Source organism: Typopeltis vanoorti, chromosome 9 (assembly GCF_054136105.1).
Source record: "Typopeltis vanoorti isolate ZY-2024b chromosome 9, IOZ_Tvanoo_1.0, whole genome shotgun sequence".
In the NCBI taxonomy this organism is placed as follows: Eukaryota; Metazoa; Arthropoda; class Arachnida; order Uropygi; family Thelyphonidae; genus Typopeltis; species Typopeltis vanoorti.
Window position 1 is genome coordinate 134,506,064 of NC_143557.1, and position 24,650 is coordinate 134,530,713.

The window sequence follows — 24,650 nt, forward strand, 5'->3', positions numbered from 1 at the left end:
TACCGTAGTAATTAATGTAAAATAAATTAATCTGTTCCACAGGAAAAAAATTTCACTTATTATCATAATTCAAATAAAATAAGAATATAAGATGAACTTTACCTTTACTAAAGATATATGGAGAAGAGGAGAGAGGAAATTATTGTTTTGAAGGTGAGCCACCCTCCATAAAAATGTCGGGTAACTGCCCCCTCAGGTATCACTGCTCTTTTCTGTCTTTTTGTGGGTGGACTAGATGGTGATTCTTTAGCTCTGATTACAAACTTATCTAGAGTTGTGTGGGTTTGTCTTGTTCTTAAAATTTTTCTAAAATGTGCAATGATATTATCATTAAACATCTTAAACTGTTACTAACCATTGATACATCAGGGTGCTACTTTTATACAGTAGTTTGGATTTTTTCCCAATGGAAGTACAATTCTTTAATTTCAGCTGTGGAAATCCACATCCAGTGGATTTCCACTGCTGAAATGAGGTGTTATACCTGTTGTATAAAATAAAAATCCTTAATTTGATAAGTTGTGTTGGATTCTCAGCCACATTGGAATTAAGGGAAATGAGGCTATAGATTCAACTGCTAAATCAGCTCATACTTTCTCTATACAGACTACACACAGTTTATGAGATTAAAGCTAATTGCCCAATAGCAGGAAGCATTGACAAACAAATTAATCCAAACCAATCCTTGATTTGGGTGAAAACAATCTAGTCAACTTCAGTACTTCTAAAAAATAGTTTCACATGCCTTGCAAAACAGACCTTCTCCACTTGTTTTTGATAATTCTCAGCTCAACAGTCAAGACTCAATCTCTCTTTTCAGACTGGCTAAACTTTCCTGGCATAATCATATCACTTTTATAGCATCACCATCTTTCAAAAACTTGGCATCCTTTTTTGCTCAATATGGTACTTTTTTTTTGCTGAATAGTTATTTATAAATCCCAAATGACAGACTTGGGATGCATCTTGAATCTGAGCCATGGATTGAGAAGTTATGAGGGAAAATGTCAGTAGTGCACGAATGGTATTATTATATTATATTCAGAAGATAATTTATAGGGCCAGATTCATGCTTTTTGTCAAATGGTTGATGTATACTCGCTCTCAAACCGACAGGTTATGAGTTGAATGCTGCTGTGGATATTGTGATTGTCTTTAGGTGCGATATCAGTTTCATTCCCTGGCAGTGAGTATCACTACCTTTTTATTGGAAGCTTGAAGTGACTTGACCATGTTTTGTCTGTATAGCAGGATTCTTATGGCTAAGTTAAAACAATAAATAAATAAAAAGTACAAAAAAAATTAAAAAATTACAAAAAACATTCTTTAATCTGCCCATTATGTGTGATGTACTGTAGGTTTACAACCATTCATGGATGAGAGATACTTAAGTTATGTCTTTGTTTTCCAATCAGATATAGATATGAATCGCACTGTGTCATGGGGACAGTTTTTAGCTGAGATAGTTTTCATTACGTGGTGTGAGACTGCAGAACTGTCCTAATAAGTAATTAGCTTATCATCCATTAAAGACAGAGAGAGAGAGAGAAAAATACCAGCTCATTATTTTGTGACCAATTGCCAAGATAATGCAAAGATATTGAGTTTGGTTTAAGTGTAATTATGGCTGATGAAGCACAAGCTTTGAGACTAGTATCTTATATCTGTTAATCGCATCTCTTCTTATGGCCAGGTTAGCCTTTTGTGCATGTGTTTGTGTGTATGGGGGGGGGGGGTTGGATTTGTGTGGCCAGACATCACATCTGCTACTAAATTTAAAGTTCAGCTCATCTTAGTGCTTTGTTATGGTGACAGAAGAGACCATCATATATCCATTGTTATAAATATTTAGAATAATTCTTTGTAGATAATGTTTTTTTGTAATTAGTGTATTATATTAAAGGATGTGCAACCATTTTAGAACCTGGGTCACACAGGACTCATCATATTCAAGTGATAATGGTTAAAATCCTGCTGTTAAACCAAGTTATGCATGCCAGTATAATGTGTAAACTTTTTTTTTATGTTATTAAATTACCCCCCCCCCCCCATAAATTTTGTAAGATAAGGTAGGTAACTAATTCATAGTTTGTATTAAAATGAACATGTCATCAGAGACTGCAAACTATATCTTGCATGCGGTAATGGATCCACATACTGCAGAAAGCTGGTGTAGAATAATCTGAATAATTAATCAAAGAAAAATTATTGTTATCACACTAACCTCCATGGAATCAGCACTCATTATAGGGGGTTCACTCATCTAGTTATGTTGTTTACTTTATTATTATATTAATTTGTTCAAATAGGCTTTGGATGCAGCACTGAAGCAAGTGAAAGCATTATCTCCAGCAACTGCTGCCATGTTCTTTAGCTCAGATATAGACAATGGGAAGATACTTTGCCTGAGCTCTGTTCCAAAGGTAAGCTATTGTTACAATGAATTGCAATTTTTGAATTATTTTCTTCTGCTTAGGAAGAAAAAATTACAAAATAAAATAAATCCTTCCTCTATAAGTTTTATAGATTTCAAAAGCATATGCTGCTTGGAAAGAAGTCAAATGTACACACCCTTAGATAAGGTGCATCATACCATGTAACATTGCATGTTTGTAGCCAGTATAAATTGGAGAAATATGTTGCTCCCAGATGACTACAAGAAGGGAAGTGATGGAGTTTAAAAGAGCCGTTGTGATAGAATGCCACGTCACAACGGCTCTTTTAAACTCCATCACTTCCCTTCTTGTAGTCATCTGGGAGCAACATATTCCTCCAATTTATACTGGCTACAAACATGCAATGTTGCATGGTATGATTATGGACCTAGGATGGCTAATTTGGCAACAATTGACCAAACACAGACCTATGTGTTTGGTCAATTGTTGCCAAATTAGCCATCCTAGGTCCATAATCAGTGACACTGTAATGAGAATGTGACTGTAGGGTGCTACGAAGGATAATATATAAAAAAAACACAATTTGTCAGCTGACAAGTTGAATGGGATTTCCAGGAACCTGCTGGAACACGAATCTGCATAGAAACATTCAGAACCAAGGCACATAACATGGGTTTTCATGATAGGACCGCAATATGCAAGCCCCCACATTACCCAAACCAACATGCAACTTCATCTTCAGTGGAGCAAAGAGCATATACAGTTAGATATGGAAGCTTGGAAAGCTGTGTTATGGAGCAACAAATCATGCTACACTCTTTCCTGAGCAGATGAATGGTGTGATGGATGCCCAGTGAATGTCTCTTACCAGAGTGCATAACTCCCAACTATGAAATTCGTAGTTGGCCTGTTTTTCCTGTCTTGGCCTCGTACCTCTGTTTGTGATGCCACAAATAGGTATCTGAACAATGCAATGCTTCCTACTTTGTGGCATTTATACAGAACTGAGCATTGCTTCTTTCAGCAAGACAATGCACTGTGTCATATAGCTGCTGCTGTAATTGCACTGTTTGTTGACACGACTGTCGCCACACAACTGGCCTCCACAGAGCTCTGATCTCTACCCTATTGGACATCTGTGGGATGAACTGGAGTGCTGAGTGAGGTCAAGGGACATCTGCCTCACAATAGTTCAGTATCTCATTACATGCCTACAGGAAGAATGGTCCAAAATTCCCATTGATCACTATGCTTGTGGAAAGTATGCCACGTAGGATTGCTGCAATCACTGCAGTGAAAGGTGGCCCTACGTTTATTAAGGTGAGTGCCATGTCTGTCTATTCCTCGCATTTGGTATTCATTGACTTCTTTCCAAGTAGTGTATGATATGATTTTAAAAACACAAGAGAAAACTGTTTTGAAACAACATGTGTGTTATAAATAGATATGATTATTGCAGCCTTGAAAGAGCCTCTGTAAGTCAGTCAGTTAGTATTGATAATGCCCTTTGGGTGGAATTACCTGAGTTTCAGTCTTGTTGAGGATGTGAAGAATCTTTATAAGGACTTGATAATGATAATAAGATTAGATGATTTAGCCAGTTTCATGCAGTGGTGGTAGGGTTTCCTTCTCCTAGAAACTTGGGATTTTTCAAATTACTTCAAAATAATCTTCTGTTCAAATGGTAATTATGGTCAATTTGAGTCTAAAAGAGAAACTTATTACATAATTCTCTAGATAACCACACTCGTATCCATGTTCAGGACTAAACTGCAAAAGTCCAAAACTGATGTTCTGCTTACTCCTTCACGAATAGCCCTGGATATGTTTCTCAGCTAGTATCAATTAAATCATATTAGTTCACTCATAGGCACACACACACACACACGTCTCAGAGGAAAGGCCAAGCCTCTGGTATACCACCCCCACTTTGCTTGCTTCATACTCAAAGTGGCCTGAAGTCATAACTGAACCCTGTAATAAAGAAATGGTTTACTATTTCTCTATTTATTTCACCATCTAACATGAGTGATGTTTTCAGAATTACATCAGGTATCATACAGAAAACATTTATTCTTTTTGAGTATATAACTTTAAAACATTTATTCCACAGTGTTAACTACTAGTTAGTGTAATGAACTGAATCTCATTATAATACTTTAGGAGGATTCCAAGTCAGCTAGCTAATAATCTGGCTGCCATCATTCTGCAAGCTATGGAGAAATATTGTGAGGTGGGTGTATCACAAAGTGGAGGCAATGCGAAGGTCACAATATGCAGATAATTTAGGTGAAATTCTCCATGTGTATGCCTTACTGAAGAATTCGTTACTGTATATACCATGTCTCTCAAAAGTCAAGAAAAGAGACACTTTCTTTTACTAAGAGGAAACCTTCTTATTTAAGTGCTATTCATTTAAATTCCCAGTCTTTGGAAATTGAAATAAAACTGGAAAATTAGGAACGTGAACAGATGCCATCAATATCAGTTTCATATTAAAATGAGGATATTAGGAAAGAACTTGACATTGTTAGTATTCAGGAATGTATTAGCAAAATTAATCTCAGGTGGTATGGACCCTTAAACAGAATGGGAGAGGTATGGTTAGCAAAACGAGTGTTCTTTGCCAAGATTGAAGGAATACTAAAACACCTAGAATAAGACCAAGATCTATGTGAATTGTAGGCAGTGTCTTGGAAGACAGAAATATAAGATCTGATAATATTGGGGTCTTGACAGGTAGCAGATTAATTTTGAAGAGAATTATTGATCAGAAGTTAGTAATGGTATAACTTTTTCATGTAGTGCTATCAGAATTTATACTTCTGCCAAGGAATAATTACCTAAAACAGCATGTTATGGAGGGGACCAAGGGTTTAAGTATGCTGAATCTGGTAAAAGCATCAGAAGATGTATCCATAATCAAGGTAGACACTGCCTCCAATTAGGGAGAGTAGCCATGCAGTCTTGTTCTGGGAGGTTGCTACACACATGCAATTCTCTGTCAAGAAAAGGTCTCTGTTAACCTATAAAGTTGGTAGTTATCACATAGGAAGAATCTTGGAGCAGTGCCATGGCTTGAGAAACTACAAGGAAAGAATGCCAATCAATAATGGGAAGTGGTCAGGGATTGTACAAGAGAAACAGTTAGGAGGATAAACCAAATGGAGGTTGAGTGGATGAGTAGTGATATAAAGCAAATACTACAGAATAAGAAAACATTATGGAGGGAATATAACAAAAAGGTGATTAGCATACTCATGAGCAGTATAAAGTGAAAGCAAGAAGGGTGATTAGCATGGTAAGAAAATCAAAATCAGGTTATGAGAGAAAATTAGCTAAGTAGGCCAAAAAATCCAAAACAATTTCATTATGTAGCAAGCAAGAAGAAAGATGACTGTAATCAGTGCTGATGTTGGAAGGTGACACAAGCAAAAGAAATAGTTGAGTTACCAAGTGATCATTTTGCAAAAGTCTATCATACAGGTGGGGATTTTGCAGTTGGCCAATGTCAAAATTGAGGTAGGTGAAAGGGAAGTCTTATCCATATTGAAAAATGCTTAAGAACTGGCAGTAGCTCTAATGAAATGGTTCAGTCTAAGTCTCAGTTTTGGCGAGGTTCCAAATAAGTGGAAAGCAGGTAAGAAATTCCATCATGTAAAGGTGGCTCCAAGACAGAAGTAACAAATTACAGACCAATTAATATCTCAGGAGTGGTGGTTAAAGTGGTGGAAAACTTGGTCAAAGGTAAAATTCAGCAGTGTTGCATAGGAATATGATACCATATGGTGGGCCATGGCATTATAAAAGGTAGGTCCTGAGAGGAGATCTCCACATAGCCTTTAAAGGAATGTGGAGAACAGGCCAGGACTTCTGACCTAATGTCCAATCCTCACCTTCTCAGGGTGCACCCAGTTAGGTATCTACCTGGATACTGAACAAACAAGGATGGGCTGGCAATTTGGGATTTAGCCGACCAAATTGTATTCTTATTGACTTAAACCACAATATAAAATGATGGTACAACATGAGAAAATTTCATGTTGGCTGGGGTGTCACCTGGTTAAACAAGGCCCCTGTTGTTTTCACCAGGGCAAACAGCCAAAAAATTGGCTACTGGAACAAATCCTAAAACACATTCCAACTTAACATCACCAGAGTTCTAGATTGGTACTATCAACATAAGAAGCCTGAATGGCAAAGAAATGAAGCTAACTGAGGAATTGAATAAGTACTGGATTGACTTAATAGGGGAGACTGAAACAAAAGAGACCAAAACTGGTGAGATCTTTCTGAGCAATCAATACAAAATGTTATATTTAGGCAATGACAATCAAGGAAAAGAAAAAGGAGCTGTAGTATATTAAACACTGAATACAAGGCTAATCTTCTTGAATGGCAGGCAATCTCAAGTAGAGTGATGTTGGCAAATATCAGAATTGGGAACTGGACAGCGAGACTTATTTGTGCCTATGGTCCCACAGAAGGTTCTTCTAAAGTAGAAGTGGAGGATTTGAGGCTTTAGAGAAAGCAACTGACACAATGAAAAAGCAAAAGTTGATCCTTATTGGAGATCTAAATAGCAGAGTAGGAAATGATTGTCAGACATACAAAAATATTTTGGGAAAATTTGGAGAAAAGAGCAAAGCTAATAATAATGGCAAATTATCTGTTGGATTTCTGCTCAGGACATGGACTGTTTATTACTAACACAATGTTCCAACATAAAAATGTGCACAAATTCACATGGAGCGAAGAGGCAAGGAATAAGAAAAGTCTCATTGACTATGATGATAGTGATGTTTTCTCCCTGGTGCAGGACACCAGAGTGTACAGAGGATTTGAAATTGGAAGTCATCACTATTTTTTCTTGAGTAGGATAAAATTGAATTTCATATTGAAAAGAAGAACATATAAGAAAGTTTTAAAGCAAATAAAAGTTGAACAGCTCTCAGATATGAACAGTAGACTAAAATACATGAACATTATTGAAGAAAAAATGAAAGAGTTTGAGAACAGGAACCAAAGTTTGGAGATTCAATGGCAAGCCCTGAAGAAAATACTGATTGATTCAGCCCGAGAGGCATATGGTGAGGTTGTGTGCAAGGATAGAAAAATGAGAACTCTCATAGTACCTATATATAAAAAGGGAAATAAAACTGAATGTGAAAATTGCAGGGGTATTTCTCTACTGAATGTTGCTGGCAAGATTTATGCAAGTATACTTGAGAACCAGTTGGTGGACATCGGAAGTTAAATAGGCAGTAAAGGAAAAGAAGAAAGCATATCAAGAATTCCTGGTGAATAAGTCAGCTTGTAGTCTTAGCGAATACAGAGACAAATGCCAGAAAGCTAAACACTGTGTAAAACTAACCAAACAAAGGTCATGGGAAGACTTTGGTAAGAACATAGCAAATAAATATCAAGAAGGTAGTAGGATCTTCTGGAAGTTGTTGAAGAAGCTTAGAAATGCAGGAAAGGGTGCTGTAAAAGGAATTAAAGATGACAAAGGTGACAGAAAAACTGGAGAAAAACATATCCTTGAAGTATGGAGTAATTACTTTGAAAAATTGCTAAATGAAACAAGCAGTGATAGCATAATGGCAAAAAAACACTCAGCAGGGATGCAGTCAGCAATACATATCTATACTTGAACTACAAAAAGTCATCAAAGGCCTTTAATGTGAAAATGCAGGAGTAGATAATATTTAACTAGAAATGCTCAAGTGTAAAAGTCTTGCAGTAGCTGCACTGCATAATTCAGAAGGCCTGGACAGAGAGACGAATTCCAGATGATTGGAGTCTAGCTCTCATAATACCCATATATAAAAAGGGAAATAAAACTGAATGTGAGAATTACAGAGATATTTCCCTACTGAGTGTTCCTGGTAAGATTTATGCAAGTATACTTGAGAAATGGTTGAGAAGAATTGTGAAGGAAAAGCTTGGTGAAGAACAAGCTGGATTCAGGATCAGTTCTTCACTTTATGACAAATAGTCGAGCAGTCATGGGAATATAACAAAGATCTGTATTTAAGTTTTGTAGATCTGGAAAAGGCATATGACAAGGTGCCAAGAGAGAAGCTATTCAATACGCTACAGTCATATGGTGTCATTGGGGCATTATATCAAGCAATACTTGGTCTTTATTTAAATTGTAAGTCAGTAGTTAGAACTGAAGTAAGTGCAGGAAGATGATTTAATGTTCTCGGCCTCAACCATGGATGGCAACACTACCGGCAAGATCTTTTTTTTTTTCCTTGTAAGTTGGTATATCTGTCATAAGCATCCATGTGAAATTGCAAGTCATTCTATCAAGTAGTTTGTTTTATGCAGCTGTTTTGAAGCAAAAGTTGTTTGTATTCTTGAAATGGATAAAATCGGGTATCGTGTGATTATAAAATTCTTTCTAAAAGAAGGTTTAACAGCAAAAGAAATTCATTTGAAGTTCATAAAAGTTTATGAACACTCTTCTCCCTTCTCCTTCATTTTCAACAATTAAGAAATGGACTGCCGAGTTTAAACCTGCCTTATAAATGATCCACGTGAAGGATGTGCAAAAAGTGTAACAACACCAGAAATCATTGATCAAGTGCATGATATGGTACTGGATGACCAGCAGCAAGTCAAAGTGCATGAAATTGCTGAGACTATATGCATTTCAAAAAAATGTGTAGGATGTATTTTGCATGAAAAATTGCAAATGAAAAAGCTTTGCACAAGATGGGTGCCACGCTTGCTCACAGGAGATCAAAATCACAGTCGCATGAAAATCTCTGAATAGTGCTTGGAGCATTTTAACAAGAATATAACGGATTTTGTGCTTTGATTTATTACTATGGATAAGACTTGGATTCACCATTACACACCAGAATCCGAACTGCAGTCAAAACAGTGGACAGAAGCCAGTTGTGAAAAGGGTAAAACAATAACCGGGGAAAATTAATCCGATCTTTTAACCAGACTAGACGAAAATATTTGTGATTAAAGACCTGGTTTGCAGAAGAAAAAAAAATCATCTTTTATCAGGACCATGCACCTGCCCACAAAGTTGTTTTGGCAATGGGAAAATTAAAGGATCTGCACTATGAATTATTGGAACATCCACCCTATTCCCCAGATTTGGTAGAGGAGTATTTTGCAGATCTCACTGAGAACCACTTCAGTGACAGGATAATGGCACTGGAATAAATGTATTAGTCTTAATGGAAGTTGTGTTGAAAAATAAAAATAATTTTGAGATTATAAATTCATTTTTCCATTGTTAGGCCGAGAACTTTTCAGACCACCCTCGTATATGGATCACATTATGAAGGAAAGTGGTATTAAATCTGATATCAAAATTGGAGATGTTAATCTCAGCTCTTTGCTTTATGCCGATGATGTTATACTTCTAAATAAATCTGCTACAAGTCTTCAAGATTCCCTGACTAAATTGAATAGCTGTTGTAATAAATATGGTGTGAAGGTCAGCAATAACAAGACAACAACAATGAAAATAGGCAGAAGCTTTGAAAATATCAACTGCATTGTGAATAGAGAACTTATAGAACAAGTAAAACTTTCATCTACTTAGGCACAATTTTTAGTGATGGAAATTAAATATGGAAATGGACAACAGAATCTACAAAGCTGGTATGGTAGGAACTCAACTGAATAAATTTATATATGGAATAAGAGAGAAATGGGGTGCAAAGTCCAACTCTACCTCCCCATGGTGCACCCTGGGTGTTGGGAATCCTAACCATTATTGGACCTGGACCCCAACACCACTAACAGAGCTCTAGCAAACATTTCAGGACCCTGGTCAGGAGGAGTGTATATGCGACCACAGCAAAGATGCCACTGCAACAACAGAAATGGCCCACAGCTTTCTGCGGCGGCAGTAAGGAGTGAGGCTAGGGGTGCTAAGAAACTCTGCAGATGAAAACAGGCCACCTTTTAAATCTATGAAAATGGCAATCGGTACCCTTAATACTCGAACTTTGTCAAGGGACTGCAGAATAGATTTATTAATCAAAGAACTAGCCAATATCAATTTGGATATCCTGCTAGTGAATGAAACAAAAAGATTGAAAGAACTGACAGCAAGGTGGTACAATGGGTCACAGAGATTACTCGGAACATCCTCAAACAATGGCAAACAAGGCAGAGTGGGCTTCATTGTTAAATCTAAGCTCACCAAGCCAATCCTTTCTTGTAACATCATATCTTAAAGAAAAGGTGTACTCGTAATTGGAATAGAGAACAATATAACAATAAAATTAATATCCTGTTATGTTCCAACATCTGTAGCTGATAATCAAGAAATAGAAAAATTTTACATGAATAAACAGGCATTAAATTACAACTCAACATACACATTCTTTGGTGGTGACTTTGCCAAAATAGGATGTGGAAAAAAAAATGAAAAGTTTATAAGACCACATGGCCTGGAAGCAAGAAATAGAAGAGGAGAGAGATTAGCTGAATTTGCTGCAGCTGAACAACTCTTTAGCATGAACACTTTTTTCAACAAACACCCAGGAAGAAGATGGACTTGGCAATCACCGAATGGAGATACAAAAAATGAAATTGACTACAGTTTAACAGACTGTAAAAGATTTACAAAATGTTGGTACAAGGCGAAACATACTTCAACATAGATTCTGACCACAGACTACTCAGAGCCATTATAAGAATAGACCACAAAAAAGAACAACATATCACAGCAACATCAAACCACAAATGACAACCCAAATAAATAGACTACCACAAATTCAGGAAGTACATAGAAGAGACCAAATAGACTATTAAGAACTGTTTCATGAATGATGACTATATTGACTTTATTATTAAATTCAACGAGTGCAAGAAAAAAATCAGAAATTCCTGTGAAAGAAAAGAGAACGACACTCACCTCAAACTATAAAACTACTGAAAAAGGAAAAGAACTGAAGAAATCTGAAGAAAATTTTATAGAATACAAGTTATCTGTAAGTTACTAAAGAAAAGAATTCTAGAAGACTACGAAGCTTTCAGGATACATAAACCAGCCTGAAAAAAATAGAGAAAGAATTAAATTTTAAACAGTCAATTCCATCTGCTTTACAGGATCAAAATGGAGAAAAACATTCTAGAACATAATAGATAAAGGATAGAAGAAATTGTTCAGAATTTTTCTAGTGATCTCTATGCAACTAAGTGCCAAGTTTCAGAACCTGTCATCCCAAAATGAAGCAATATACCAGATGTACTTCCAGAAGAAATAGAACATGTCCTTAAGAAAATGAGTAAAGGTAAAGCCTCAGGACTTGATCATGTTAAGGCTAAAGAAATCCAATAAGGTGGACCAATTATTTTCAAAGCGTTGGCTGCCAGATTCACGTGGTATTTCAAAGAAAGAAAGATTCCAGAGGAATGGAAGACCTCAAAAGCCATACTTCTATTCAAAAAAAGGGAACAAGAAAGACATGAAAAACTATCGTCCAATCTATCTACTCTCTCACATATATAAAATCATGAACAGAGTAATATTGAACAGAATCCAAAACACACTCGAAGACAACTCCAGTAGAGAGCAGGCAGGATTCAGAAGAGGCTTCTCCACAATAGATCATATCCAGGTCATTTCACAATTAACAGAAAAATGCAGAGAATACCGAATCCTTCTATGTTTCCTCTTTATTGATTTTAAAAAAAGCATTTGAAGCCATAGAACATAATGCAGTCATCAGTGCCTTACTGGAAATAAATGGGGACCCTACTTACATGCACATGATAAAAGAAATTAACAAAAATCAGACCACACAAATAACCCTATTTGATCAACCTATAAATATAGTTATAAAGAGAGGGGTCTGCCAAGGCGATGTGATCTTCCCAAATCTATTTACCATCACTTTAGAATACATTCTGAAAAAAATAGACCTAAACAGAGGAATAAGCATAGATGGTGAAAAACTACAAATCCTTATGTTTGCCAATGATCTAGTACTGATATTCCACAGCCCAAAAGACCTAGAAGAAATGGGTGAAAAAATATACACTAACAGCAGTAAGATAGGTTTAGAAATTAATCTAGAAAAAAGAAAATGAATCAAAAATATCTACACAAGTGACAGTCACCTGTGTATTTTTAACATTCCTATAGAACAAGTTGACTCCTACAATTACTTAGGACAAACACTAAAAATGAATAACGATTTATCTGAAGAACTAGCAAAAAGAAAGAAAGCTGCATGACTATCATTCAACAGACTAAAAGAAACACTTACTGATCCGAATGTTGACATCTCTGCGAAGGCAAAACTATTTAATAGTGACATTCTTCCATCATTCACATATGGATCAGAAACATGGAACACAACAAGAAAAGAAGAAGAGACTCTCCGAATAACTCAGCGTGCAATAGAACGCAGGATTTGTAATATCAGCAAAATGGAACATGTTAGAAACACGGAACTAAGAAAGAGATCAGGCATAAAAGATGTGGTAACTGCAGTATATGAAAGCAAGATGAGATGGACAGGTCACATGACCAGACTCATGGATAACAGATGGACATATAGAATACTCAGCTGGCAACCAAGAATAAAGAGAAAACCTGGAAGACCACCTACAAGATGGGAAGATCCACTAGTGAAATCTATGGGTATAACATGGAAGAGAGAGGCTCAAGATCGAGATCGTTGGAGGCATATTTGTGACCTGCACTCAGAGAGAAATACTGAGTGAAACACAGGTCCATCAAGAGAGAAATTAGTCAAAAGGCTAAATTAGCTGTACACAAGACAGTGTTCAAGCCAATTTTAACTTATGGATCTGAGAGCTGGGGGAGAAATAAAACATTTGAGTAGAGACCGCAGATATGAGAGTCCTGAGAAATGGGGGGGCATGAACAGATGCATCAATCGCAATATCATATTAAAAATGGGGATATTAGGAAAGAACTTGACATTGTTAGCATCCGGGAATGTGTTAGCAAAACAAGTGTTCTCTGCCAGGTTGGCAGGAAAAAGACCCAGAGGAAGACCAAGATATAGGTGGATTGATACAGTAAAAAGTGCCTTAGAAGATAGAAATATAAGAACGTTGGAGTCTTGACGTTGGAATCAGCTAATAGATTGATTTGGAGGAAAATTGTAGATAGGAAGTTAGTAATCATGTAAGTTTCATGTAGTACTATCGTATCCTGTACATCCATCCCTTGAGGGTACATGTCAAAAATTTGATGATGATGATGAGGTCCTGCCTTATTAGTGTACTAATGTTTTTTTAATAGAGTGACAACAGAATTAGATTAGGGAAAGGGCTATACCATGATGCTGCTGGACTTTGCAAAGGCATTTGACAGAATACCATATGGAAAACTATTACAAAAATTGGAGCAAATGGGAACTTGAGGAGATTTAGGGTTACTAATATTCTGGTAGGCAGTGAACAATTTGTGTAATAACTCTTGGCATCTCTAATTGCTTGATCTGTGCAGTTGGTAAGCCATTTGGAGTTCTAAGCTTTAATCTTCAAGGAAGATGATCTCATAATTGAGAAGCTTGAACAGTTGGATGTATTAGGATAACAGAATAGTTGGCAAATGGAGTTGACTGAATGAGATTTTTGGCAAATGAAGATCAAAACATGAGATTCCAAGTTGTGAAGCCTGACATGATACATAAAAACAAATATAAGTAGAAATATACCACTTTTTTTTTTATATGAAAAGTGTGTATAATTAGGAAAACTGAAATTATCGCATTATATTCCTCACGTGCTGCAGAGGTTGTACAGGATGTTATTATATTGGTATCTCCAGGGAGTTAGGCAACTCATTGTGGGAGACCCACACCAGCCTTTATATGCACAATATCTACTCCTTTCCTTAAATTTATTCAGTGTGGGGCCACTCAGCTAATTCTGACAATCTGTTCCACTCTCCAAGCAATAAACTTAGTTTACATACCTTTACTAACCACATTCTTACACAACTTCCAGGAGTGATCTCTAGTTCTCACTCTATTTGTCATGTATTTGATAAGAGGAAAAGAGGTATGTGATAGAAACGTATAAGTTATTAAGGGATTTTCTTTGTGTCAAACACAAAATTTCTATATGAGTCATTCTCACATAAAACCCCCTCCCCCTCCTTAATAACTTATTCGTTTCTATCATGTCCTCTCTTTTCCACCTATCGACTCAATTTTGCAAGCCACACAACTGTTACCAACTTGGTCACTAATCTCTGGATCCTCTCCATCACCTCCTTGCTAGGTAGTCAAGATGTGGTTGAATAACCTCTCTACAGTGGCGCACCCAGGGAGGGAGCCAAGGGGCCCTTCCCCCCCCCAAAAAAAAGGAAAAAACACTAGCAAATTTTCCAAAAATCTTTTCCTAATTAAATTCTTTTTTTTTTTTATTTATATTGTGTCGTGTCTTCTATTTCTATACTACTTATGAAATTAGCGGTCACATAAGGTGGGAATACCCTATAGCTCTCAGGAATCATGGCCACTGTTCAACGCGAGCTGAACGAAGTATTGCTCTGTCGGACCGAGCGCATACCTGTTTGCCCGAGCCGGGCCAAATGAGATCATGGGTATCATGTATTGGCGATCACTGCAGATGCTCAGTCATAGGTCGTATGCAATGCGTAGTGTATATTCTCAAATCATATACTTAAATATACTTAACCCCCCCCCCACACACACACACACAAGATTAAATCCTGAGTGTGTCACTGCCTCTCTATATTTACATTTTTTTTTTGGTTTTACAAAATCCAAGTAATCCTTTGATCTACTTTATCAACTTTTGCAATTGCCTTCAGAACTTCAACTTTCTGTCCACTATTATCCCCAAGTCCCTGGCCTCATCAATTTCTTGCAATCCAGTACTATCAATGTGATGCACAACATACAACCTTTTCAACCTGAAGTGCATAACCTTACATTTTGGAATACTGAATTGGCAATCATTATTCTTTGCCCACAATACCAATGTGTTTAAATCATCGTGCAGGATATTTACATTACCTTTATTAACTACTGCTTTCCCCAGTTTTACATCATCAGCAAACAACTGAAATTCCCCCTTCCCTTTTTATCTTTCCCTACATCATTAACATACCAATTAAAAGGCTACTTCTCTTTAATTACAGAAATCTGTATGTTAAGGCTAAGTGCTGAGAAGACATCATGTTGGAGGTTTAATGGAATATAGACAACACTAGGAAAGGATTAAAAAACAATTTTAATGCTTCCAATATTCCTTCTGTCACTGAGCCACATCTTCAGTACACCCACACACACACAAAGACAACACAATACTTAATGAAACACATGGGTGACTCTAAGTCCTACCTAAGTGGTGCACCCTCAATGGGCATTTGTAGGCAGCCGAAGATGTAATCTAAGATCTCTGACAATTATTGTTTCCCAAATTTTGGGAAGGGTTATTCATTTGTATTTGTTTAAATTATATTGATTTTTGAGTGCCGCAGCAGATTCCAAAGACAGTCATCATCATCATCAAATTCCTGCCATGTACCCTCAAGGGGTGTACAGGATATGACAGTACTACATGAAAAAATTACATCATTACTAACTTCCTATCTACAATTTTCCTCCAAATCAGTCTGTTACTTGTCAAGACTCCAACATTATCAGATCTTATATTTCTATCGTCTAAGGCACTTTGTACCGTATCAATCCACCTATATCTTGGTCTTCCTCTGGGTCGTTTTCCTGCCAGCCTGGCAGAGAACACTTGTTTTGCTAATCTTTCCTCTCCCATTCTATTTAAGTGACCATACCATCTGAGATTAGCTCTGCTAACGCATTCCTGGATGCTGACAATGTCAAGTTCTTTCCTAATATCCTCATTTTTAATATGATATTGCCATTGATGCCAACTGTTCACGCCTCTAATCTTTCTCAGGACTCTCATATCTGCGGTGTCTAGTCTTTGGTCGAGTGTTTTACTTCTGACCCAGCTCTCAGATCCATAAGTTAAAATTGGTTTGAACACAGTCTTGTATACAGCTAATTTAGTGTTCCGACTAATTTCTCTCTTATTTCATATGAATTTATTCAATTGACTTCCCACGATACCAGCTTTGCTGATTCTGTTGTCTATTTCTATATTTAGTTTACCATCTTCAGTAAAAATTGTGCCTAAGTAGCTGAAATGTTTTACTTGTTCCACAGGTTCTCCATTCACAACACAGTTGACATTTTCAATGATTCTGCCTATTTTCATTGTCTTTGTCTTTTTATTGCTGACCTTCATACTATATCTATTACAACAGCTATTCAATTTAGTCAGAGAATCTTGCAGACTTGTAGCGGATTTATTTAGAAGTATAACATCATCCGCATAAAGCAAAGAGCTGACATTAACATCTCCAATTTTGATATCAGGTTTAATACCACATTCCTTCATAATGTGATCCATATAGATAATGAATAACAGAGGGGATAATGTACATCCTTGTCTCACACCAGATTTAACATTAAACCATCTTCCTGTACTTCCTTCAATTCTAACTGCTGAGTCACAACTCAAATAAAGACTAAGTATTGATTGATATAATGCCCCATTGACACCATATAACTGCAGCGTATTGAATAGCTTCTCTCTTGGCACCTTGTCATATGCCTTTTCCAAATTGACAAAACTTAAATACAGATCTTTGTTATATTCCCATGCTTTCTCGACTATTTATCGTAAAGTGAAGATCTGATCCTGACCGCCTCTATTGGCCTGAATCCAGCTCGTTCTTCACCAAGCTTTTCTTCCACAATTCTTCTCAACCGTTTCTCAAGTATACTTGCATAGATCTTGCCAGGAACACTCAGTAGGGAAATACCTCTGTAATTCTCACATTCAGTTTTATTTCCCTTTTTATATATGGGTACTATGAGAGCTCTACTCCAATCATCGGGAATTCGTCCCTCTGTCCAGGCTTTCTGAACTATGCAATGCAGCCACTGTAAGACTCTTATACAACCATACTTCAGTATTTCTGGTCGAATATCATCTACTCCTGCTGCCTTTCCACATTTCAAGCCTTTGATGGCTTTTTCTACTTCAAGTATGGATATGTATTCCTGACTGCATGCCTGGTCAGTGTTTTTTATCACTGTGCTGTCATCACTGCTTGTTTCATTTAGCAGTTTTTCAAAGTAATTACTCCATACTTCAAGGATATCTTTTTCTCCTGTTTTCATTTCACCTTTATCATCTCTAATTCCTTTTACAGCACTCTTTCCTCCATTCCTAAGCTTCTTCAACAACCTCCAGAATATTTTGCCACCTTCTTGATATTTATTTTCTATATTCTTGCCAAAGTCCTCCCATGACTTTTGTTTAGCTAGTTTTACACACTGTTTAGCTTTCTTACATTTGTCTCTGTATTCTGTAAGAGTAAAAGCTGACTTATTTGCCAGGAACTTTTGATATGCTTTCTTCTTTTCCTTCACTGCCTCTTTAACTTCCTGTGTCCACCATGGATTTCTGATTTTTTTATCCTTGCACACAACCTCACCACATGCCTCTCTGGCAGAATCAGTCAATGTTTCCTTCAGAGTTTGCCACTGAATCTCCAAGGTTTGATTCCTGTTCTCAAACTCTTTCATTTTCTTTTCAATAATATTTCTGTATTTTAGTCTACAGTTCACATCTGAGAGCTGCTCAACTTTTATTCGCTTTAAAACTTTCTTACATGTTATTCTTTTCAATATGAAATTCAATTTTATCCTGCTCAAGACTAAATAGTGATCACTTCCAATTTCAAATCCTCTGTACACTCTGGTGTCCTGCACCAGGGAGAAAACATCACTATCAACAATAACATAGTCAATGAGACTTTTCTTATTCCTAGCCTCTTCTCTCCATGTGAATTTGTGCACATTTTTATGTTGGAACATGGTGTTAGTAATAACCAGTCCATGTCCTGAGCAGAAATCCAACAGATATTTGCCATTATTATTAGCTTTGCTCTTTTCTCCAAATTTTCCCAAAATATTTTTGTATGTCTCACAATCATTTCCTACTCTACTATTTAGATCCCCAACAAGGACCAACTTTTGCTTTTTCTAAAGCCTCAAAAAATTCCTCCACTTCTACCTTAGTAGAACCTTCTGTGGGACCATAGGCACAAATAAGTCTCATTGTCCAATTCCCCATTCTCATATTTGCCCACATTACTCTACTTGAGACTGACTGCCATTCAAGAAGATTAGCCTCGTATTTTGTGTTGAATAGTATCAAAAACAGTCTCCTTTTTAAATTGAGTATGGTGGTTTTCTTCCAGAAGATCCTGTGAGTTGTGTCCAATACATGGTCTGCAAGGCCAGATTGACATAGACGTGATTGCAGATGTAAGATTTGTATTCATCCGAACGAATAGTGGCTATTGATCTACCTGTCTGTCTGAAGTAAGCCAACTTGCAGGAGCAGTTATTTTATAAACTCCAGGCACTGAGAGAGAGAGAGGGGGGGGGATCTGATCTTTGGTAGAAGAACGAATAGGGGTATCAGGTTTCCAGTGGGGCTTAAAAGCTGTATGGAAGTTGTACCTTTTTAAAAACCTGGCTATTTTTTCCAGCGTATCTCAGACATAGGAGATGGTAATGGCATTTCTGAAAGGATTGGAAAGAATTGATTATTTTTTTAAATTCTGTAAGCACTGTAGCCATTGCATCTGTGTATATGGTTGAGTTCTGTTGAAAGAGAAGTTCCACTGGAACAAAAATTTATAGGCTTTACTGTTTACAGTTTTAATGATGCCATATTGTTGAGTGAGAGGGGTGGTAGTGGGATAATTTGTAAATGTATCTGCCTGTGTGAGTGGGTTTTCTATATACAGTGAAGGTTACCATTCGGAAGGTGTGTCACCAAGGTGTCTAGGAAGGGTAAACTATTGTTATTTTCCTTTTCCATCGTAAACTGGATTCTTGCATGTAGACTATTGAGGTGCCTAATTTGTCTGGCCATGAGGCCAAATAGATAACATATCGTCTGTGTATCTTAGCCAGACAGAACGTTTAAAAGGGAGTGAGTGTATGGCTTGTGTTTCAAAATTTTGGATGTAAAAATTAGCAAGTGAGGGTGAGAGGGGGAACCCATAGCAGTTCCCTCTATCTGTTTGTAAATTTCCAAGAAAAATAACCAGAATTGATGGCAGTGAAAAACAGATCTAAGATATCAGGAAGGAAAACATTTTTTAAGAGTGTTAAAGCATCATTTAAGGGAATATTGGTAAACACTGTCAACTGTTTTGGCAATTTGTAGCATGGAGCATCAGTCACATCTGCTATAGGTCACGTGTTTCATTAAATGTTGTGTGTGCGTGTATTACAAGTGTTATTTGTACTTCCTTAAGATGTTTCAGTGATAGACGAAATATTGGAAGCATTAAAATTTGTTTTTAATCATTTCCTGGTGCTGTCTATACTCCATTAAACCTCCAACATGATACAGAAATCTGAGGCACTGCATTAGTCACCCTCAATGGACAGGTCATATTGCAAGATGTAACACTCAAAAATGGACGAAGTTGATATCTGGATGGTATCTCAGAGATGGAATGAGAGCTACAGGAAGACCAAAGAGACATTGGTAGTGTGTGTTTAAAGAGACAGCTGGAATTCTGGTGTCTGTCACCAGAGAGTAGTGGTATATATGGCCCCTCTCCCAGTCCATGCTTTATATTTTGAGCTTTTCTATGCCACTGGTGTTATGACCTGTTTCTACAAACAAACAGTCTGTGATGTGGAGTACATTGCCATTATTTCATGTATTGATGATCTTGACCCTGCAGAATAGAAACAGAAAATGTAGACCCTACAGAGCCACAGTTTCTGTCCCACCTCCCATCCCTTTCTTTGTGCAGTACAGATGGTAGTGTTGTCATTACTGTTCATGCTCTCTGCACCACGATTATTTGAGGCGGCCAGCATCTCCCCACATTTTGAGGATACTGCAGTAAACCAGTTGCTGTAGGCCAGCTATTCAGGAACATTGGAAGTTCCTGAACTACTTTAGACATAGACTGTAGATGAATCAATTCTGCTTATTGTTTGCAGTAATTGGTACTGGGATAGGTTCAATTAAAGACAGAACAGGTCAGCCCGTTTTGATATCAGATATTAGTCAAGTGGTGTTTCCCAAGGAATATATGTATGTATGTATAAAAAAAGGTTTAATGACTATTACCGAGAGAAAAGATGACAAGATATATTTAACAAGATACTACTAGTTTACTAGTTTCGTTACATGAACATCCTCAGCTATCATAATCAAAGAAGTATATAAAAAATTACAGAGACTTAAAATTGTACTAACAGAACAAGTATAAAAAACAGTAGCGTGTTTGAAAAATGCAAGTATGAGTTCCAAACAAACGAATACTACGCACTGTCACGAGTGCACCAGTACTGAACAGAAGCAATGTGTGCGTCAGAGAGATTGTAACTCAGGCTGTTGTTGATATGAGAGGAATCTAGAGAAATTTCCCTAGATTCAACAATCTTTCTTTCGAGTTCATCGTAGCACACATGGATGTTAGCAGTTTGAGTCCAGTTTACAATGTGCTGGCGGCCTTCGTCTGAGTTAGCTGAAAAGAGAACGTGGCTAGAGAGAGCGCTAGCTCTAGTCCTGTTATAGGAGATATCTCTACGGTGTTCATCCAAACGTAGAAGGATGGATTTAGCAGTCTGTCCATAGTATGGCTTTCCGTAATCACACAAAATCTTGTATACTCCTGGAAACTGAGTAGGAAGATGTTTCTGTTTATGTTTGCAAAGTAATGAACGAAGTTTTGGAAGCGTAGTGAAGCACGTTTTGAAGTTGAATTTCTTGAGAATCTTTGCCAGTTTTGGTGTAAGGCAAGGAGATGAAGGCTCTTGGGGAAGAGGGATCTTCAGAAGTAGTTGAGTGCCTGGGGGAAAGAAATTTGTCAATTTTCTTTGGAGAGAAACCATTGTTAATAAACGTTTTTTTAAGAAAACGGAGTTCATTTTCAATTTCTGTTTCTTCTGTAAGTAATGATTTGGCTCGGTGGGCTAAAGTGGAAATAATACCACATTTTTGTGGGGGATAATGATGGGAGGAAGCATGACGGTATCTGTCAGTATGAGTAGGCTTTCTAAAAATTGAGATTTTAATGCTCTCAGCACATCTGGTAAGTTTGAGGTCTAAAAAGGGAAGGCAGTCATCTGATTCCAGTTCGAGGGTGAAAGAAATTTTTTTCATGGCACTTGTTTAGGTGGTCTAAAAATAAATAGAGGTTATTGATACCGTCTTCCCAGATGAGGAAAATATCATCAGTATAGCGGTACCAGGCTTTTGGTTTAAAGTGAAAGGAGTTAATAGCTTTTCCTTCAAATTCGTTGAGAAATATATCCGCAAGAATTGGAGAGAGTGGGCTGCCCATAGCCAGACCTGAGTTTTGTAAGTAGATCTTGTTATCATATTTGAAGTATCCTGACAAATTTCTTTCCCCCAGGCACTCAACTTCTTCTGAAGATCCCTCTTCCCCAAGAGCCTTCATCTCCTTGCCTTACATCAGCTCTCTTTCACCAAAACTGGCCAAGATTCTCAAGAAATTCAACTTCAAAACGTGCTTTGCTACGCTTCCAAAACTTCGTTCATTACTTAGCAAACATAAACAGAAACATCTTCCTACTCAGTTTCCAGGAGCGTACAAGATTTTGTGTGATTGCGGAAAGCCATACTATGGACAGACTGCTAAATCCATCCTTCTATGTTTGGATGAACACCATAGAGATATCTCCTATAACAGGACTAGAGCTAGCGCTCTCTCTAGCCATGTTCTCTTTTCAGCTAACTCAGACGAAGGCCGCCAGCACATTGTAAACTGGACTCAAACTGCTAACATCCATGTGTGCTACGATGAACTCGAAAGAAAGATTGTTGAATCTAGGGAAATTTCTCTAGATTCCTCTCATATCAACAACAGCCTGAGTTACAATCTCTCTGACGCACACATTGCTTCTGTTCAGTACTGGCGCACTCGCGACAGCGCATAGTATTCGTTTGTTTGGAACTCATACTTGCATTTTTCAAACATGCTACTGTTTTTTATACTTGTTCTGCTAGTACAATTTCTCTGTAATTTTTTATATACTTCTTTGATTATGATATCTGAGGATGTTCATGTAATGAAACTAGTAAACTAGTAGTATCTTGTTAAATATATCTTGTCATCTTTTCTCTCGGTAATAGTCATTAAACCTTTTTTTATAATATTCCAACTGAGTAAAAATGAATTTTGAAAGTATGTATGTATGTATGTATACAAGGAATGTATTTCCCAAGGAATACAATATACAGGTTTTTAAATCAAATAAGTTTCTCCTTTCTTAACCTGCTACCCATAATGGTACTAATGTACTATAGGTTGATCAACCAACCTCTCATGTATGGGCCCAACATAATAATATTAATAAGTGGGTAATGATGCCTGCTCTCCAATCATCTGGGCTGTGGGTATGAGTCCTATGCTCACTTAAGGTTCTAAACATGGAACCTAGGTGAGCATGGATGTTTTTGAATGTCTAAGTTAGAGGTGAATTTCATCACCTGTGACTCACCATCCTGCTTACTGGACATCTGAAGTGGCTTCAAAAAGTTGCCTGTTTGGTTCCTAGAATTGGATATTTCAACCTATGTTGACAAAATAATAAAAAAATATAAACAAATGAAAATAAATAAAAATAAAAAATCCTTAACTCAGCCACAGTACTACTGTGGTATATTTTTACACCCTCGGCAGGTGCCACGTTTTTTTTTTTTTAATATAAATGTATTTTAGCCTACTTAGATCAAAGAAGATAGAGGAGTAGCAATGAAATCTTAGATTAAGTACGCAGTTGATCCATGGTAGAAACATTGGGTGCTAGGAGATTGGATTATGTATCAACTCGTGATCTGGTATGAAAATGGATGGTTTTCAGTAGTTTGTTTTTTTTTACTTAAGAATAATAATCAATATGTTAATTTTTTTTTTTTTTTATGCATCAACAATTATTCTAAAAATGTTTTACAGGCAGCGATTTCAAAGGGACTAAAAGCCAATGAATGGGTTGAACAGGTGTCCCAAGTAATTGGTGGGAAAGCTGGAGGCAAAATGGAATCTGCCCAAGCTGTGGGAACAAAAGTGTCAGCAATGTTTGAAGCTATGGCCCTTGCCACCCAGTTTGCTGAGATGAAACTTGTCCAATAGCACTACAAGATAAAATTTCTTGAATTTGCTGTAAATTCGCTCATTAATTTATGTTTTATAAGAATTTTATATAGTGTTGATTCTTTTTTTCCTAGGAAAAACAAAATTGGTTGATATTCTTGAAATACTTTTTTTTATTTCAGTAGATATATTACAAAAAAAGTGTAAAAAATGCATTTCAGAACATAATCATTAGAGCATTAAAATCTTAATAAAGTCATAAATTTTTTCTCATTTTGTGTTGCAGTTTATAATTTTATTTCCATTCACTTGTACTGTAAGATAACTGTATTGTGCTACTATCTAATACAGCTATCAAGGAGGGGCAGGTCTAGAGAGTTCTGATAAACATCTAGAACAAAAATTATATTAAAGCAACTGATATAACCACAAGAAAGAACATACAAGGATATAAGAATATAATAACATAAATTACTTTCATAACTCTGCTGTTAGTATATCAGTTGCTTTAATATCATTTTTATTCTACATGTTTATCAGAACTTTCCAGACCCTCTTCATAATAAAGGATGTGGTAAGGCTTTATATTTCAAAAAAAAAAAAAAAAAACTTCATAGTAAATGATATGGGTAGGGTTGGTTATGTAATAAATTCTTTTTAAGTCACTGTGTGACTGCTAATTTTATTATTTATCTTTCTTCAGTTTATGAACAGTTAAACAGCTTGGATATAATATTTGGTTTTATTTTTATAAATAGCACTCTGTACAGATTGTATTAACAAAGCACAGCCAATTTTTCCTTTGTAAAAATTTGTATTAAATTAAAAATTATATGAAATATCTAATATATATATTTGGTTAAAAAAGAAAGATGTAGAAGAATTTGACCCAAAATACATCCAGAAAATAAATTTTTAAAGTTATTAAGTTTTTTTATGTTTAAATACCTAATATATGTTTGATTGGTAGTTATCTTTGATTAGTATTTCATGGTAATTTTTAAATGCATCATTCATAACACTAACTCAAGTCAGTGAATGTACTCTTATAAGAATCATTAGGGCCA

At 36.5% G+C, this 24,650-nt stretch overlaps 1 protein-coding gene across 1 annotated transcript in view; it reads left to right on the forward strand.

Moving 5' to 3' along the window:
• AlaRS (alanine--tRNA ligase, cytoplasmic) overlaps positions 1 to 23,856 on the forward strand; it is a 329,791-nt gene extending 305,935 nt beyond the window's left edge. The window contains exons 21-22 of the mRNA XM_090398495.1: positions 2,310 to 2,423; positions 23,446 to 23,856. Coding sequence (XP_090254621.1) covers positions 2,310 to 2,423; positions 23,446 to 23,622 — 291 coding nt within the window. The 3' untranslated portion in view covers positions 23,623 to 23,856. The remainder of the gene's footprint in view (positions 1 to 2,309; positions 2,424 to 23,445) is intronic.
• Positions 23,857 to 24,650: the final 794 nt, after the last annotated feature.